Source organism: Hipposideros armiger, unplaced genomic scaffold (genome assembly GCF_001890085.2).
Source record: "Hipposideros armiger isolate ML-2016 unplaced genomic scaffold, ASM189008v1 scaffold_875, whole genome shotgun sequence".
Taxonomy (NCBI): Eukaryota; Metazoa; Chordata; class Mammalia; order Chiroptera; family Hipposideridae; genus Hipposideros; species Hipposideros armiger.
This window is the reverse complement of record NW_017732225.1, coordinates 556,341-574,286: the sequence shown is the minus strand read 5'-3', so window position 1 is coordinate 574,286 and position 17,946 is coordinate 556,341. Positions and strand designations below refer to the sequence as shown.

General features: G+C 53.9%; 2 protein-coding genes across 5 annotated transcripts; both read right to left on the bottom strand.

Annotated features, from left to right (window-relative positions):
• Window positions 1–664: 664 nt before the first annotated feature.
• On the bottom strand, window positions 665–4,491 carry TRIP6 (thyroid hormone receptor interactor 6). The gene is made up of 9 exons (XM_019629920.1): window positions 4,026–4,491; window positions 3,660–3,787; window positions 3,444–3,569; window positions 2,752–3,132; window positions 2,341–2,434; window positions 2,071–2,240; window positions 1,425–1,603; window positions 1,047–1,167; window positions 665–933 (listed from the first exon to the last, which is right to left on the bottom strand). The coding sequence occupies exons 1-9, from the start codon at window positions 4,132–4,134 to the stop codon at window positions 802–804; spliced, it is 1,440 nt and encodes a 479-aa protein (XP_019485465.1). The 5' UTR covers window positions 4,135–4,491; the 3' UTR covers window positions 665–801.
• Window positions 4,492–4,592: 101 nt separating this feature from the next.
• SLC12A9 (solute carrier family 12 member 9) lies at window positions 4,593–14,558 on the bottom strand. Of its 4 annotated transcripts, XM_019629907.1 has the most exons (15): window positions 14,432–14,558; window positions 13,765–13,776; window positions 13,459–13,681; window positions 13,078–13,212; window positions 12,258–12,389; window positions 11,546–11,854; window positions 10,780–10,887; window positions 10,554–10,665; window positions 9,841–9,998; window positions 9,650–9,732; window positions 9,354–9,478; window positions 9,013–9,205; window positions 8,668–8,842; window positions 7,792–7,938; window positions 4,593–5,863 (listed from the first exon to the last, which is right to left on the bottom strand). In XM_019629907.1, the coding sequence occupies exons 3-15, from the start codon at window positions 13,637–13,639 to the stop codon at window positions 4,974–4,976; spliced, it is 2,748 nt and encodes a 915-aa protein (XP_019485452.1). In that variant the 5' UTR covers window positions 13,640–13,681; window positions 13,765–13,776; window positions 14,432–14,558; the 3' UTR covers window positions 4,593–4,973. The 4 variants fall into 4 exon arrangements, with proteins under 4 accessions (XP_019485452.1, XP_019485451.1, XP_019485450.1 ...); XM_019629906.1 differs by lacking the exon at window positions 13,765–13,776 and having other exon boundaries at window positions 14,283–14,558; XM_019629905.1 differs by lacking the exon at window positions 13,765–13,776.
• Window positions 14,559–17,946: the final 3,388 nt, after the last annotated feature.

Here is a 17,946-nt window from a genome sequence, read left to right as displayed (position 1 = left end):
ACCCCAGGTATAACACCAATTCCTTGTTCAGTGAATTGAGTATAAAGACTTAATAGGAAATGCTGCTTTCCTAGAGCATGCTGCTGCCTTGCTCCCAACACTGAGAGGAGGGGTGTCTTTATACCAAACTACATTTAAAAGAGTGTATACAGTCATCCCTTGGTGTACCTTGGTCTCCGCAGGGATTTGGTTCCAGGATGCCTGGAGATAACAAAATCTGTGGATGCCCAAGTCCCTTATATAAATGGTGTAGTATATACATACCTACACACATCCTCCTGTATACTTTAAATCATCTCTATATTACTTACAATACCTAATACAATGTAAGTCCTACACTGTACTGTTTAGGGAATAATGACAAGGAAAAAAAGTGTACCAAGTTCAGTACCAAGTGCATCTATGGTAGGCCTAACTACATAGTACACGTAAGACAAATGTAACTTTTATTCTGAGTATTTTCTATCCCTGGTTGGTTGAACCCAGGATAGAGGACCAACTAGAGTTGCAAAAAATTAGACCAGGGCTAAGAAGACCCAGGTTCTGCCACTTGGGAACCATGCAATCTGGGGAAGTCACTTCACGGCTAAAGATAACCGTTAGTCACAACAGTTATGCTTGTGTTGGCTGCTGTGAGAATCAGATGAGACAATAGACTCGAAAGTGTTTTGTAAACTCAGGAGATTGTTATTTCATGATTGGAGGAACAGAAAACAGCACTTAGTGACAAAGTTGTAAAGGTAGTTGTCAGGGAAGGTGGTCGATGGGAAGGGAGAACGTAGCAGGTGCTTCTAGAAAGTCTCAGCAGTCAGTGGTGACGGTAGCTGAGAGCTCCTGGATGCGCCAGGCGCTGCAGGCCTTACACAAGATGTGCCCATCCAGCGGGTAGCAGCCCTGACACTCACCCTCAGAAGAGAGCAGCAGCCCACACTCCTGTTAGGAAAGAAGCAACAGCTTTCCATTAGGCCCAGACCCCTGGGTTCTACCATACCTAATATCCCCAGGCCCGAAGAACCCCTATAACTCCTTGCCCAGGCCCCCCTGACCTCGCACTTGTAACAGCCAATGTGAAAACTGCGATCCAGAGCAACAATTCGCACAGTCTCCTCCTGACCTGGCTCAGGCATGATGGCCCCACCACACACTGAGCATCGTGGAGCAAATTTCCTGGGGTAAAAGAGAACCAAGGAGGTTGTCAAGCCCCAGTTTAGAGGGGACTAACAGTGGAGCCCAGAGAAGATGGGATATGGGAGGGAACAGAAGAGCCCAGAGATATGGTCATGGATTTGGGGAAAGAGAGATATTAACGAGAACAAGGAATAGCAAAGGTGAGAAACAGAAGAGGCTGGTACCGGGACATAAAGAGATGAGGAAGACAGGAAAGGCCAGACATCCCGAGACAAAGATGGGAGACCCAGCCTGACCTGTGGAAGTCCTCAATGCAGTGGATCTGGCTGGTGGCATCCACTGTGAAAGGGATGCCATCAAGGCCACGGTGGCACACCACACAAGTGAAGCAGCTGGGGTGATAGGCCTTCCCCATAGCCCGCAGGATCCGGTCCAGGATAGGTTGAGAACATGTGGAGCACTTCTCCAAGGTGGCCTGTCGGGAAGGAGGGCAGAAAGGTCAGAGGCTGGGGAGGCCCACAGCAGCCCTACAGGCATCCTTGCCAGCCCACCCATCTGTTTATGTAGCCCCCTAATGTGATTTAGTGAAAGGTGGCCTTGTGCAGATCTGAGTGCAAAGTCCAGCACTGCAGCTTCCTGGACAAGTTATTTAACTTCTCTGAGCTTCAGTTTCCTTCAGTAATAATATCTGCCTCACAATGTGTTGTGGGAATTGAACACACTCCCTTAACTCTAGAATAATGCCTAACATTTGTAAGGGGCTCTTATCTTTCCCCCTAGCAGCCAGTATTTAGCTACCTAATTCCTCCCTTCTTGTAGATCAGTTTTAGTCCCCCAGCTTTGAGTCCTCTTCCTCTTTGGGATTTGGAAATCTAGTTCCCACCTTAGATGGAAGCCCCCTGCCTCCTCTGCTGACTCCAGTCCCCAGCCCCAGCCACTCACCACATAGCAGCTCTCACAATATGCCCTCCTCTCCACGGCATAGAAATGTTGGCCCCGAAGCTGGGCCTGGCACGTAGAACACACAAAGCAGCTAACGTGAAAGACACGGTCCAGGGCCACAACCCCAGCCCCATCCCCAACCACATCTTCTCCGCAGCCGCCACACCGGCCTGGGGACAGGGAGGGACGTGTAGGTCAGGAAGCCAGGTCTGCTTTCCCTGTGACTCTCCAGCCCCACACCCCTTCCACCCACCCTCAGACTTAGCTCACCAAAGTACTCCCCACTGGGTGGGTGGCTCATGTCATGCACCAGCTTCTTGGTCAGCCTCTCGAGCTCCTCCTCGGGAGGCTGGCTCAGGGGGACCTGGGAGATGAGAATCAGAGGTTCAGCCCTACCTCTAGTTCTTGGTGCTGTCAAAATACCTGAGGGTAACCAGACAATTCCATCCAGAAAGCTCGCTTAAGAACATCTCAGCCCAGGATCCAGGGACGTGCCTCGAGCTAGTGTGCCACTCTAGCCCCCTACCTCCTACTTTTCCTGACCTGCCCCACATCCCCAGAGGGGCCCAGAGCTCTGGCACCCCAGACATCTGACAACCAGAACCTAAATATCACTCCCACCCCACCCAATCAGTGTCCAGTTGTCTGTGAGGACCCCAAATCTCAGAGCCCCAGGCTTACCTGGGGCCCATACCTGCCTCCTCTTCCTCCTCCTGCAGGGCTGGAGACCCCAGCAGCTTCCTCTTTACCCCCAGTCGCTGGCTCTCGGTGGCTCCTATAGCTAGCCCCCCAGACTTCACTTCGGCCTGGGAAAGGAAAGTGGGGGCCTGGAAGCGGCCCAGACGCCCCCCGCCTGGGGGGGCCACAGCCTCTCACTGGCTGTGCCACCTTCACTTGAACAGGGAAGGCAGGGCCAGCAGGAGTGCTGGCTGTAGCATAGGAGGCTGGAGTGGGGCCCCCATAGGGGGACACTGGGAGCAATGGGGGAGGAACACCACCTCCATTTGACTTCAGGGAGCCCAAGCCTGGGCAGTAGGCAGGGGGCTGAGGGGGCTCATAAGCCTGGGGAGAAATGCAGAGGAAAAGGAGTGAGCAGGCCCATTACAAGACACACACCTGTGAACCCCCCACCCCCACCCCATGTGTGTGGCCACCAGGCAAGAGCTGGTTTTGGACAAAGGCCCACCCTCCAGCAACTAACAACCCTTAAGTTCTGGTGGCCCAGCACCTTCCAGGCTGGTGTGTGCATCAGTTACTCAGAGAGGGAGGGAAGGTGGGAGTGCACTGAGTGGACAGAAGGGACATGGCTGGGAAAAGGGGGGCAGGGGACAAGGAGCAGGGAAGGGACATTGGCAGAACGGGGGGGGGGTCACCTGCCGATCAGGCCTCCGAGGAGCATGACCACGACCCCCATCCAGCTCAGCCAGCATGCTGGTCAGGGAATCTATCTCAGCATCCAGACTTCCTGGGCGCTGGCCACCCCTGTCTGGGGGGGGACCCTAGGGATAGAGCAAAAGCAGGAAGAATGCAAATCACATGACCTCCTCTCCCACCCTGGGTGCCCCCCACCCCCTAATCCCAGTTCTCACCTGCAAGCGCTGTGGTGTTCCATGGCAACCCACCCAGGCTGGCCCCAGATCCTCGGGGCCCCCGGGGAACTGGTAACACTGCTCAGATGGGAGGGGGCAAAAATTGACCCTGGGGTGGGGCTGCAGTGCTGGGGTGAGGCAAGAGAGTGAAGGTGGGGATGGGGAAGGAGACAAGGGTGACACTTGTGGAGGACCCTCTCAGGTCCTTTTCTCCCCTTCCCCTCAGAACCTGGGGTCTGAGAATGTGGCAGGAGGCAGGGAGGGCCGAGAGAGGGCAGGGCAGCGGATTTCCAGCCTGGTTTCGGGGAAGGGGCAGCAGGAGCCCGCTGGCGGGTGGCGTCCTCCAATGCACAGGGGTTGCTTTACCTGCTCCGTGAGTTGGCGGCGGCCCCAGGGCGCCTCGGGGGAGAGCTCGCCCCAGAGAGGCTCTGGCGGGCTCTGGCTGCTTCGGGGGGAGCCAGGTGGGCCCCGACATGGCCTAGAATGGGGGACTCCAGACAGCACGTTCAGGGTCCCACGGAGCCCGAGGCCTCTGGCCTTGACCCTTTCTTCGGTCGCTCACCTCGTTCGGGACTCCAGGAAAGAAACTTTTTCTGGCTTTTTTCCCCTTCCTCCCTAATTTGGGGGACGGCCACGCCCCCATGACGTCACCGCATTCCTGGGGGAGGGTCACGTGGCCCCCTAGGCCCTAAACCGCGTTCCTCCCCGGAGTCGGCCCCCTCCTGCCCAGCAGGGAGGGCTTTCCACGGGAACCCGTCTGAGGGGCCATGGGCAGCTTCCATTTCCATGAGTCCCCACAGGCCCGCTCCCCAAGTCCTGCACGTGGCCACCTTGCCGCTGGGACATTCCAGTGCTCCTCTTTCCCACATCCCCGTGTACAGATGTCTCCCTCTTCTTGTCCCACCTATCCCACCAGCAGTGTTCAGCCAGCCAGTAGTGTTTTGGTCATTTATTGATGGTCAGCAGTTAGAAAAATAAAACAAAAATAGAACAAAAACATCACAGCCTCACAGGTCAGTGAGTCTGTTGGGCAAAGGGGAGACTGAGGTAGCCTAGACTCACAAGCAGAGACCCAGCCCCCGTCAAGGCACCGATTAAGGGAGGGAGGGGGCAGCGCTGACTCCCTCTCCTTGGCAGGGACAGCTTCCCTGCATTAGTACACCAGGGCCCCTCTCCCAAAGACAGAGATGCCCCAGCCCAGGATCCCCTAATATCTCCACCTGGATCTGTGTCCCACGTGCAGGACAGGCCCAAGGTGGCCCTTCCTCTCCTCACCCACTAATCAAGGTGGGTCACCAGACCTGGAATGGGGCATCAGAGATCAGTGCAAGTGACAGGGGTGACACCATGAATGAGCAGCGTGGGACCCAGATCTCGGCTCAGAGTCTCCAGAAGTGCCAGGTAGCGAGGGTATCGAGCAGGATCAGCAGGTGGCCGAGGCAGATACAGGAAGGTGAGGGCTGTTGTGGGCCCCTCCCCACCATCCCCACTCTCAGGCCCCCCAGGCCCTCCTCCTCTGCCACGCCCCTGCTGGGCCCTAACCAGGGCGTTGGCACTGCATGCCAGGGCCTCTGCCTCAGCATCTCCCCGCCTGCCATTCACAAAGTCCCCTTCCTCCTCCTCCTCAGGCTCTCCAGAACCAGCCCCATCGCCCCACACCACCTCCTGCACCTCGGCGCGGATCCTCAACTGGCTCAGCAGTGCTCGGAGCCGCCCCTCGGCCGCCCCGGGAGCCTCTCGAGGCCCCAGGCACAAGAAGATCCGTAGCCTGGCACTGTGCCAAGCAGGCACCATGCCCAAGATGGTTGCCATCTGCAGCAGGAAGAGGCCACAGACGTCCACATAGCCGGGCCCATCCCGAGGCCTCAGAAGGTTGAGGGGCCACACATCCACGTGATGGGGCTGAGAGGTGCCTCCAGACCCCCGGCTTAGTCGTTCAGGGGGCAGGGCCCCACAGGCCCTCGCCAGAACCACATTCTTGTTCATCTTGAGGGCATCTGCTACTGTGGCCACGTAGTCCTGGGGACTGAGAGCCCGGGGACTCCCAGGAGCCCGGGGTGGAGGGAACAGGGTGCTCAGGGCTGGGGACCCACCCTCCTGGGTGCCATCAGCAGACTCAGAGAAAGCTGGGTCTGTCAGGAAGTGGTCCTGGGGTGCAGCATCATCGTAGAAACCCAGGACCAAGGTGTTCGGCTTCATGCCACCTGGGGACAGAGAGGGGGAGGTGGAAAGGAACTGACAGGAATCAGACTCACCAGTTAAGTTTACACCATGCTATACACATCCACTCGTACACACTGATGGCAACATCGGGTATGACATTCATTCCCACTGTGCTTGGGCTCTTTATGCATGTTTGCATAGGGCAACATTATGCACGTTTTGTATAATAACTTCTAGTTTTCCCACTTTTGCATGCATGTATTTGACTTATCTCCATGACTAATCTCCCCTGTTTAAATAGCCAAAGAAAGTTCACCTTAGGATTCTTTTAACTAATGAGCACTTTTGGTGGCAGTAGGATGCATTCAATCCAAGCTTCTAGTAGCACATCTTTTTCATGATGGGGGATGAGAGTCTGACTCCACTGGGTAGACCAGACCCCCTAATTCGTCAAGCTCATGGCTTCAATATCCAGGAAAACAGCACCCAGATCCTTCTAGGGAGGATGAAAACTCTGATCTGAGCTGTGCAATCTGTTTCCCTAATGACGGAATGTCCAAAACATGGTCCCCAGAGAATGGACAGCTAACATCTATCTGCACGCTAACCAGGGGCCATGTCCTGTTGAAAGCACTTCATGTTTTAACTCATCTGATCTTTGAAGCAACACTATGAGGTAGGGACTATTATTCACTCCCTTTTACAGATAAAGAAACTGACGCACAGAGCAGTGAAGTCACCTGCCCAAAGGCTCATAGCTGATAAATACTGGGGCGGTGGGTGAACACAATGCATCCAGCACCCGAGCCCATTCTCTGAGCCACAAAGCTTCTGTGTGTACCAACCACGATGCCCCAAGTCCCTGCCAACAGCTCCTGGTTTTTAATTTTTGAACAACCAATGTGGAATTGGATAATTTCCCCCTCGCCTTTAAGAGGGCAGACTATACAAGAAGATTCTAAGACCTCTCCTTAGACCCTTTCTCTTGAAACAAATGGGCTACCAGGAGAATTTACTATTTAAAGGTAATCTTTTTCCTTTTATTTGAATCATTTTACACAGAATAAATTTCATGAAAGTAGTGGTCTCTTGGCACAGGTTTCCCCACAAAATGTGGGGCTGTGGAGAGACCAGACCCTCAGATGCTCCAGGGTCTATCTCATAATGCTTGATAACATCCGAAACCACCTTGGCAGGTGTGAACTCTAGCTGATTTTGCAAATTAAACTAGTCACACCCCCTCCTGAGCATTTTCCAGGGTTCTGATTTACACCAAATAGGGCAATGTCCAACACTTGATCTTTACCTAGATTCTAAGTGGGAAGGAAGTATACACTCAGAGAGGGGGCAGATGCCTGTACCGGGATTATGAAAAAAGGAGGTGGTTGAGCAAAGATTTGGAGGAAGCTGGGGTGCGAGACTGGAGGCCTCAGCACTAAGACACAGTCACAAAGCTGGGAATCTTCCATTCCACCCGAAAGCATTAGCCTCATACACCCTCTGCATCTTTGCGGTCTCTGGAGGCCATGTTTCACCACTCCCTACTTCTCAGCCCCTTTCAAGGCCCAGCTGAGAGACCATCTCATCATAAAACTTTTGCTGGCTACATTAGTGCATAGTGATCTTCCTTTCTCTGAACTCGAGGGGTTAGAAACCATCTGTCATAGATTTGATAACAAATAATTCTCCCATTATTCCCAGAAATACAACATGCTCTCTGGAGTCTGTGCCCCAATTTTTGGATCAGAAAAAAATAAGTGTCACCCAATCTCTAGTCCTTAAACATCTCTTCCGAGACCTGATCACACACTGTCTGTTATCTTGAGCAAGGTCTTATCTGCACTAGACTGTGGGTTTGGAGTTTGTAATCTGTGGTTTACTCTCTTAGGTGGCGGTGGAGTTGCAGGTATAGCAGAGACTGACAAGAGCCACAAAGGGGGCAGAGGGAACCCAGAGGGGAACAGCTCACCAAGACCCGAGATCCGCAGCAGATGCTGAGCACCCTGGCGCACAGAGGGTGAGAGGGTGAGGTCCACGAAGGCCTTCACTTGGGCCCGGTCCACGAGGCTCAGCCATGCCCCATACTGCGGCTGCACAGGGTCTGAGGGCAGGCAGTCTGCAGAGAAGGAAAGCAGCAAATGTGGGCCAAACTCATGTACTTTGTCCTGGAATCCAAATCCCCAATGGGCAGGAGAAAAAGGTCTGAGAGGACTGTGTGATGGTTGTAAGAGTCATCTGGGAAGAAGCATGAAGCCTCTGGGACATAAAGAACACCACGAGGGGCTGGCCGAGTGGCTCAGTTGGTTAAGAGTTGGCTTAAGGGTGCGATCTCTGAGCAACAGGGCCACTGGTTCGATTCCCACGTGGGCTGTGACGCTGCACCCAAGCTGAGCTGTCGCTGAGCTGCCAACAGGTGGCAGGATGGCTCAGCTGGTGTAACAACAAGATTGCCTGTTTGATGGTGGGCTATGCCCACCTGCAACTAAGACTGAACTTGGGACCTTGAGCTGAGCTGCCACCCGGATGGCTCAGTGGATACAGCATATGCTCTTAACAACAAGGCTGAGGGTTCGACTCCCGCATGAGATGGTGGCTACGCCCACACACAACTAAGACTGAACACAACACCTTGAGCTTAGAGGCCACAAGCCGCCAACAGGAAGCCAGATGGCGACTGGCGCCCTCCACAGCAAAGATTGAAGAACAACAACTTGGCTGGTCCCCTTTCCCAATTCCCCAACACTGTTCCACTCCTCCAATTCCCCAATAAAATCTTTAAAATAAAAAAAAGAACACCAAGAGCGTCTGAGGCCAACAGGGAGAGGAGGAATGGAGGGCATCTCACCAAGGTCTCCCAGTGTGACGTGACCCAGCACATAGAGGCCCCCCTTCTTGAGCTGGTTGGCCAACCTCAGCAGAGGCAGGGCGCCCCGGGGGTTCCCCACCAGGAGCAGCAACTGGGGCCGCCAGAACTTCACGTGCTCCTTCCGGACGTCCAGCCGGAGCAGGTATTTACGCACCTGGGGACAGGGTAAGGTGGTGGGGAGGATGTGTTCAAGTGGGCAACCCCCACTCAACACCGCTCAGATAGGAACCCCAACTCTAGCCAAGAGAAAAAGAGGCCTCCTTGTAGGGTGGGTTTTCCCAAACTGCCTCCTCCCCTCCCCACCCACCTTCGAGCTCCCCTGACCTGGTGGAAAAGCAAGGCCTGGCTAACATAGCCCCAGCTGCTGGGGCCACCTCGAGCAGTGAGCAGGGCAGAAAGCAGGCCCATGAGCAGCAGGGAGCCGCCAGCAGCCCCAGGGCTGATAAGAAACATCATGAGCAGGCAGGAGGCCACCCCCAGCAAACAGGTGTGCCAGGAGAACAGACTGAAGGTGGGGCTGTAGGGGGACAGAGAGAAGGAAGGACACTCAGGACCAGCCCTGAACACTAGACCACTCCACCCTATTCCCAGCCTCACCCACCTTGGTCTGAGTCCTTCCCATTCCTCCCTCTTTTTCTGGGGACACAGGCATCTTATTCTCTCACCGGAAGTTGGGGGCTGAGGCCCACTCCAGGCTCAGGCAGGACAGGTCCACCGCAGCATAGGCCACCAAGTAGAAGACGGTGACCACTGCAGCCAGTGTGTTCAGCTTCCCAACCAGGAGTACCAGCTGGACAAGGACCAAGAGGCTGGACACTAAGCCAACCCCCCCACCAAATGCCAATGCACCCTGCCTTTTCATTCACATCTCCCAGCCAGAGCCTAAGCCCTCCTGGTCCTGTGAGCGTAACCAGGAGGGGCTTAGGGGAAGGGGAAGGGCAGCTTAAAGAGGAAGGCTTACCTGTACTAGGCCCCATGAATACAGCACGGCCCCCCAAGGGTTACCCCCTCGGGACACAACCTTGGCTGGTGCCAAGATCATTCCTGTGCAAACAGAAACGCAGCAGACCCATCAGCCTGGGCCAAGAGGAAACTGAGACAGACACAGGAGGGTACGCTCAGAGCCTGGCAAGGAGGCAGGGGACAGCGCACCAAAGAGGTTGTCCTGGGCCAGTGCATGGAGGATGCGAGAGGCACCGATGAGGGAGCTCATGGAGGCTGAGAGTGATGTGGCATAGATACCGATCAACACCAGTGGAGGCCATAGGCTGATGGCGCGAAAGAACCCATAGTCCTCTTGCAGCAGGGTCCTACAGGGAGGGAAAGAGGAGGACATGGAAAATAAATGTGTAACCATCCAGGGATCCTTGTGAGAACAGTGCTCATAACACTGTGTGAGGTTAAGAGCTAGGCATTTTCAGCTGACCCCAGCACCCACCTCAAGGACCACAGTAATAGATCAAATGTGCCATGGGGATAGACTTGGCATTCATTGGCTATCATTGGACTGCTTTGCGTTTAATCACGTGATGGACTTTCCCAACAGCATATGCACAAGGAGCCAACTGTTTATGGAAATTGACTAGAAAGCTATTCCCTACCCCACCCCCAAACCAAGTAATTACAACAGTACCAGGCACATGGCAAATGCTGGCTGCAGGCTATCTATTACCACTTAGCCAGCCCTCCCATTTCTTCCAGCAGCTCCATTTCTCTCCTATGGGAGAAACAGTCCCCATTTTCCCTGCACCCCATTGATATCTGCCCCCAAGCTTGTGCTATCTTTGGTGATCCAGGTATGTCAATCTTGTTCTGACAAGCCCCACCACCCCACAGACAGTCAGGCTCACCCCCTCCCCAGACACCTGTCACAGGTGAAGCTGGAGAGGAAGAAAAGCAGGATGTAGATGAAGAAGGTGTAGGCAACAGCCACAATGGTGCCCAGAGGAATTGCCCGGCTGGGGTCCTTCAGCTCCCCTGGAGGGAGGTAAGCAGAGGGAGATCCCCTACATCTCTGAGCCCTCAGCACCCAGACAGAGGCACAGGGTGGCAGCCCCACACCCCCAAGAGGCAGCAGGCAGGGATTCTCACCCGACATGTTGGCCCCAGCCATGATGCCCGTGCAGCCATTAAAAAGAACAGCAAAGACGCTGGCAAAGGTCATCATGGCCCCTGTGGTGTAGTCCTTGGCATAGCCAGCTGAGGAGGGATGGTTCCCAGGGAAGAGAGGGTGTCAACATCCCTCCTAGTGATCCAGGCATCTTGACCCTGCCCCCCGCTCCTCACATTCCATAACCCCCGTGCCTCCTCGTGCCTCCCCCTCACCAAGACCCCATCCCTGACCCATCTCTAGCCCTAACTCAGCTCCTCATCACCTCTTTCTCCTGCATACTCTGCCCCTCCCTCCCTCACATCCATGTTTCCTAAGATGCCTTCCCTCGAGCTCCTACCTGAATTCCCCGGCCCACCTCAGGCCACCTCCAGCTCCACCTGCTTCTGCCCTCCCCAGTCCATACTCTGGTCTCGCTCTTCTCAACTCCTCTGTGATTCTTATCTACTTGAATCACATGGCCTATTATGCTATTTAATTATTTCCTGAATGTACATCTTATCTCTCCAACTAAACAAGTTCCTCTAAGGCAGAGACTGTCTTGCGGTCACTTTTGCACCCACTGGGCCAAACACAGAGCAGCCAACACACACCAGACAGATCTTAATTAAACTGCTCTGCTCCAGACCTCCTGCCCCCAATTCTCTCTGACATCAGTTCTCATGCAGGGATTCCAAGGGCCCAGCCCAAACACATGCCTGCTTGCTCCTCACCCCAAAAATCCCAACACCCCTGGGCCCAGCTCACCGCCCAAGTTGGCCTTCAAGGTGCTGCTGTTGAAGCCAGTGAAGTGGCCAACCTGAGGTGGCAAGGACGAGCCATTGGGGCCAGGCCGAGGGGTCAGTTGGATGACCCTGGGCCCCACAGCCACAAAGCTGACCAGCACCGAGGCCAGGGAACCAGAGACCAGCAGGAATGTGAGGAAGGAGGCACGGGCATAGAGGCCAGCCCCCAGTGTGCAGACCCCGCCCACCAGGCCCAGCAGCAGGGAGCCGTAGAGCAGACTCCAGCCATAGCCCTGGGGCAGGACCCGGAGCCCACTGGACCCCGTGGCATCTGAAGAGGAAGGAACAGAGTTAGCAGACCAGGACCTGAGGTGGGACCCCAACCACAACTCAAAGCAGGAACAGATACCCTCTTTGGCCCACCTGTCCTCAGAAAGGCCCCCCTGCTCCCCCACTCACCTGTACTCCAGCATGCTAGCCCTGCCTGGTGGGTACTACCAATCTTGCTGTTTTAGGAGTATTAGCCTGGCCTCCACGACTAGATGGTAAGCTCCCTGTGGGCCAGGACAATCTCTTGGACATCTATCTACACACAGCTGGACACACAGTAAAAGCTTGAGAAAAGCAAGCTAATGGGCCACTCTGCCCCTCTCCTGGAGAGGGTCTCTCTCCCTCATTATCCCAGAATCCCAGACCCTATAAACCCTGCCATGATCGGGCTGGGGAGCACAGACCAGCCCCGAAGACATCGAGCACAGCCTCCACCAGCCCCAGTAGGGAGACAGCACAGCCACAGACATTAGCCAAGTAGAACATGAGGCCAATGCTGCCTCCGACCTCAGGCCCCAGGGTCCGGCTGATCATGACTGAAAGTGGAAGCAGGGAGTGAGGGTTAAGGAAAAAGAAACTGAAATGGAACTTGAGGAAGAGCCCGGCACAAAGCACTCTGCAGCTGACCCTCCAGGTCTTGTCTCTCTGCACACACTGGGACTGTTCCCAGAGGCAATGTGTCCCAGCACAGCTACTCCCAAGCCATGTGGCTTCACACAAGTCCCTAATGCTCTTGAGTTCCAGTTTCCTCCTCTGTAAAATGACTGCAACTTAATTGATGAGACTGTTAGGAGAACCAAAATGACAGCCAGAAGACACCTGGTAGACTGGAAAATGGCACTATCATGTAAGGCCACATTGGTCACCTTCCCCATACCAGCCTGTGGCTGAGCATTCATTAGAACTTGCCTCCTTTTATTATTATTATTATTATTATTATTATCATCATTATTGGGGAACAGTGTGTTTTTCCAGGACCCATCAGCTCCAAGTCAAGAAGTTGTTTCAGTCTAGTTGTGGAGGGTGCATCTCAGTGGCCCATGTGGGAATCGAACCGGCAACCTTGGTGTTATGAGCACTGCGTTCCAACCAACTGAGCTAACCGGCCACCCGAGAACTTGCTTCCCTTTTGCCCTGCCCGCTGGGGGATGCAGGGAGGAGCCCCTTCCTCCTCCCTACAAGATTGAAGAGCTGAGACCCCAATCCATCAATGTTGGAGGATACAGTAGGGGCCACCGCCCCGCACAGCTCCATTGGTGGCAATGGCACAGACAGAGAGGACAGTGAGTGCCAGGATGAAGTAGGCAACCAGGAGCATGGCCAAAGCCTGCAGCAGCCCAGCATGGCCCACAACGAACCCTGGGACAGGAACAGCAAAATAGGTCATTGGGTGGCTCACACCCCCCGACACTCCACACCTCCACACCCCACCCAACTGGTCATCAGTAACCTCCAGGCCAGAGCTGAAACCAGGCCACAGGGAGCCCCTTCCCCAAGCCCTTCATCCACCCACTTCTCCCAGGGCCCTTCTCCAACCTCATCCCAATCCCTCCACCACCACCCCCACTGCACCCCACGGGAAGGCCCCCCCCCCCATCCACTCACCAATCCTCAGGAAGACAACTATACTGAACATGGACAGGACCGTGGGTACCACCACACCCAAGAAGGTGGAGAGCTTCCGAGCAGACGTGCCTCCAGGCCCCCCGGCCCCATTGGCAGGGAAGGTAACCCCTTCCTCCCCCAGGAGCCGGTAGGCCAGCAGAGGAGAGTTCTCGCTGGCCATGGCCAACAGCAGGTAGAGGAAGCCAGCAATGGGTTACGAGGCCTGCACAGGAGAATGTGCTGAATGGAAAGCAGGTCCACTGAGGAACCCCAAAACACGTCCAAGCAAACACACACAAGACTCACCCAAAGGGAGAACTGCAAGGAAACACACACACACACACACACACACACACACACACACACACACACACACACACAGTTAGTGGGTGGTCACTGGCCCTGGCCACTGCCGCAACAATAGCAGAATTTGGTTATCAAGGCCCCTCCCAGCTCCTGTGGGCCACCCCTTCTCCCATATCCCTGAGACTAGGGATAGCAGTGGCTCTGGAAAGGGGCAAAAATCCTTTACCTTCTTAACTAATAGTGGAAGAGGAAGCAAATCCCCCAAAAGGGAAGTGAGTTATGGGCAGGAAACCCTCCTCAACCCCGCAGTCCTGAGCTGCCCCCACTTAAGCTCCCCGTGCAGTCACTTCACCTAAGGGGAACAAAAAACTTCCAAATCTTCCAACGCCCCACTTTCTGTCAACCCTCTCCCTCAAGCCATCTCAAATCAGCTCCTCCTCTTCTTAGTCTATCAGATTCCTCTCACCCACACGAGGCTCCCCAGAAAAACTACCAACCCAAACACACCCTTCGATTACCAAAACAGAAACACAGGGTGGGTCCTCCTCCACCGGACCGGTTCCTGCCCACTTTCTCTCGGAGCGGGTAGGAGGGGGCCGGGCCGCGATCTCCTTCTTCCCTGCTAGGCGGATCCCCACATTCCGAGTGCCGCAGAGCGTTTACTTACCCACCCGGAGGACGCAGCCGCTGGGAATGATCTCTGGGAGCCTGAGGAGTCCGCCACCGGCGGAGGGGGGCACGGGCACCGGAAAGCACAGCTGTGGCTACCGGGATGCCAGGCCCGGAGCCTGCACCCCCACCCCCGCCACCCAGCACACGCGCCCCATTGGTCCCTGGGCCCGGCCCCGCCCCGTGGGCGCGTCCGGGAAAACCCCGCCCCTCTCTGGGCCCTTGCGCCCAGTGAGTCTCCAGTTCCACGTGCATCGGAGTTGCCCCCCAGGCGCGCGTCTCCTGCTGGGTGTGGGCCACGGCTCCTACAGTACCATCACTCAGGTGCAAACAATCGCCCGCCGCCCCGGCGGACCCCACTCCGAGCTCGGAAACGTCCGGAAGAGCCACTGTTGAAAGGGGCGCGTGGAGACCGCAGCCGGCAGTCTGCAGGTGGGCGGGGCCGCGACACCTGGCGCAGGTGCGTCGCTGGGAACGCGGGGCCTTGTCGGTCCATGCCTTCAGGAGTTCTACTCCTTCAGCCTCTTAAATTCCGGGAATGTCCGCCGGGTCCTGGCCTCTCTCCTCAGCCCCGGCGCTCTCCCCTCTCGCCGGGTCCAGCCCACCGACTGCGCTTTTTGCTTCCGCCACCGGAGGGAGCCATTGGCCGCTGATCTCGGCGAGCCTTGGAGGCGCAGGCTACCGTGGGTCCTCGCAGTCGGCCGCCTGTTTTCGTGCCTTCTCCCCTCTCTAGCAGAAATTACAGGATTTCTGAACCTCCGAGAGTTAGGACCCCATCTTCACTCTCTTCAGGTATCAGCAACATCAGCACCACCTGGCAACGTTTCCTCATCTATAAACTGGGGATTAACTAGAACCTCCCGCATAAGGTAACTGTGAGAGTTCAACGAACAAAATGAACACTTGAGAACAGTGCCGAAATGTTCAGTAAGTTATTATCTGCATACAGCACTATATTAAATATGCATAACCACACTGTGAGGTAAATACTGCTATTATTTACATTTTTCATTAGGAAATTGAAGCTTGGAGAGCCTCAATAATAAATTTCTAACTTTTATACAGTCCTTTATGGTTACACTGTCATTTGAGCCTCAGGCAATGAACACCGTTTTTCCTGCTACTGGTCTTTGGCTATAGATTATCAGCAACATTTCCCTAGGAGAGGAAGGGGCTCAAACCAGCCCAAATGTGGCTTTGCCAGGGAGAGGTCTCATGAGCATTTTCAATGGTCATCTCTGCTGCTCACTGCATGGAGTGTGGCTCCTGGATCTCTCCAACACCACTCCTATCATAATGTTTGGTGATGTCAATATCCACATTGATGAGACTTGCAACACCCTGGCCTGGCCAGTTGCTGAAATTCCACTTCTGCATAGATCTCACCCTCCAATCCTTACCAGATTGGTAAATTATCCTTACCAATAACTGCAGGCCCTCCCTCTTTCCATTCACCTCTTCTAGTAGGCCTGTTGAGAAAAAAATTAGGCACTTGTTAAAACAGTAAGGAAGACTTTATTCAGGACTATTGCAATAGGTGTCAAGACTATCACAATAGGGGAGAGAGATGGAGCTCAACCCTCAAATACAGCAAAGACAGCTTGGGATTTATACCTAACAAGCAGAATGAGGGGGTCAGTGAATGGAATTATGAAATTACAAAGAGGAAATACCAAGCTTAGGGGGATTCTAGCTAAACAGACTTAAAAGGATTCTTGCTGAAGGCAGGCCAGGGTGATCAGATATCAAGATATTACATACTCTCTAAATTAGACTAGGCAGGCCCAGCAAGGATTAGGGCCAAGGTCAAGGTCTAGTCCAAAAGAGGATTCAGAGGAGCCTGACTGAAGTCTGGTCAAGGAGAGGTCATGCCCTGACTCCAACAATCCACTTCACTGAACTCCCAATCCATTGATCCTGACCTCTTTCCACTGTCCCCCACTCATTTCCCTTCTTATCCAGCTTAATTAAAGTTCATGGTCAGAGAAAAGCACTCCCTTGCCCCTCTCTCAAATTGTTACACCTCCTGGCAAAACCACAACCCTGGTCAACACAATTTCCTACCCTGAGCCTACCCAAGCAGCTGAATGTGGCTGGAGAAAACACCCAACCATGGCAGTCAATCTCATTTTCAATTCATGACTGTGAACCATAAGTGGGTCCTTAATGCTGCACCGCTTTCAGACAAAACTTTATCGTCAATTTACTCTCCCAAACTCCTAAATGACTGTTAAATCTTCACCCATCTCTTCAACCCTCCAGTGCTTCCCCCACCGCTCTCACTCTCAGCTCACTCCCTTGCTTCCCAATTGAAAAAACAGAAGCCATCAGATGAGACTCTAAAAGCTCTTATTTACTCACCACACTTTGTTCTGCCTTCCCTCCTGTTACTAGGGGTAAACTGATCATGCTCCCAGCTGAGGTTAACCTGCCACTAGATCCCATGTCATCATCTTGTTTTCCCATCCCATTGGATCATTCCCATTAGTATACAGATATGCTCATATTTCTCTTGTCTTAAAAAGAAAAAAGGGGCCGGGCAAGTGGCTCATTGGTTAAAAATTGGCTTGGGAGTGTGAGCTCTGAGCAGCAGGGCTGCTGGTTCGGATCCCACATGGGCCAGTGACACTGCTCTCTACAGCTAAGATGGTGAACGGCAGCTTGACCTGGAGTTGCACTGCCGTGGGTCACTGGTGACAGCGTGGGCTGCAGTGGGCTGCCATGGGCTGCTGTGAGTGGCCGGCAGCCAGCGTGAGCCGGGAGGAGCACAATGATCACAATTCCAACATGGGCCAGTGAAGCGACGTCCTCCACAAGTAGACTGAAGAACCAAAGGACAGCAACTTGTTTGTTCCCCTTCCCCGATCCCCCATTTAAAAATCTTTAAAAAAAATTTTTTTTCTTGAATCTACTACACTCCCATTATCATTCCATTTCCTTGTTGTTTCTTCTTTATAGCAAAACTTCTTATATGAGCTGTCTATACTGGGCATTTCCAATCCCCTCTGTTTCTTAAACCCACTATCCTTAGGCTTTTGCACTTCAGCAAAAAGGAAACTGCTCATCAAGTCACCAGTGACTTCTACTTGATCAATCTAAGGGTCATTATTCAGTCCTCATTTGACATCTTACCAGCATCATTTGACATCTTAATCACTACCTTCTCCTCCAACACTTTCTTCATGTGGCTACTAGGACACCACACTCTCATGTACTTCCTCCTGCTCACTCCCCTTTGCTGGTTCTTCCCCATCTATCCTCTTATCTCAGGAGCACCCCTAGGTGTTGGAGTAACAGCCAAAAGGCCACTGTGGACTGGAGGCTCCATTGAGGACTGGAAGCTCAATCCTTAGACTTTTCACCATTTACATCCACTCTCTTGGTGATCTCCCTAATCTCGTTATTTTTTATTTATTTATTTTTTTTAAGCTGAGCCTTCCTGCCACCTGTGGGCAGCTCAGCGGCTGCTCAGCTCAGGCCACAAATCGAACTGCTGTTGCTCAGAGCTCAAAC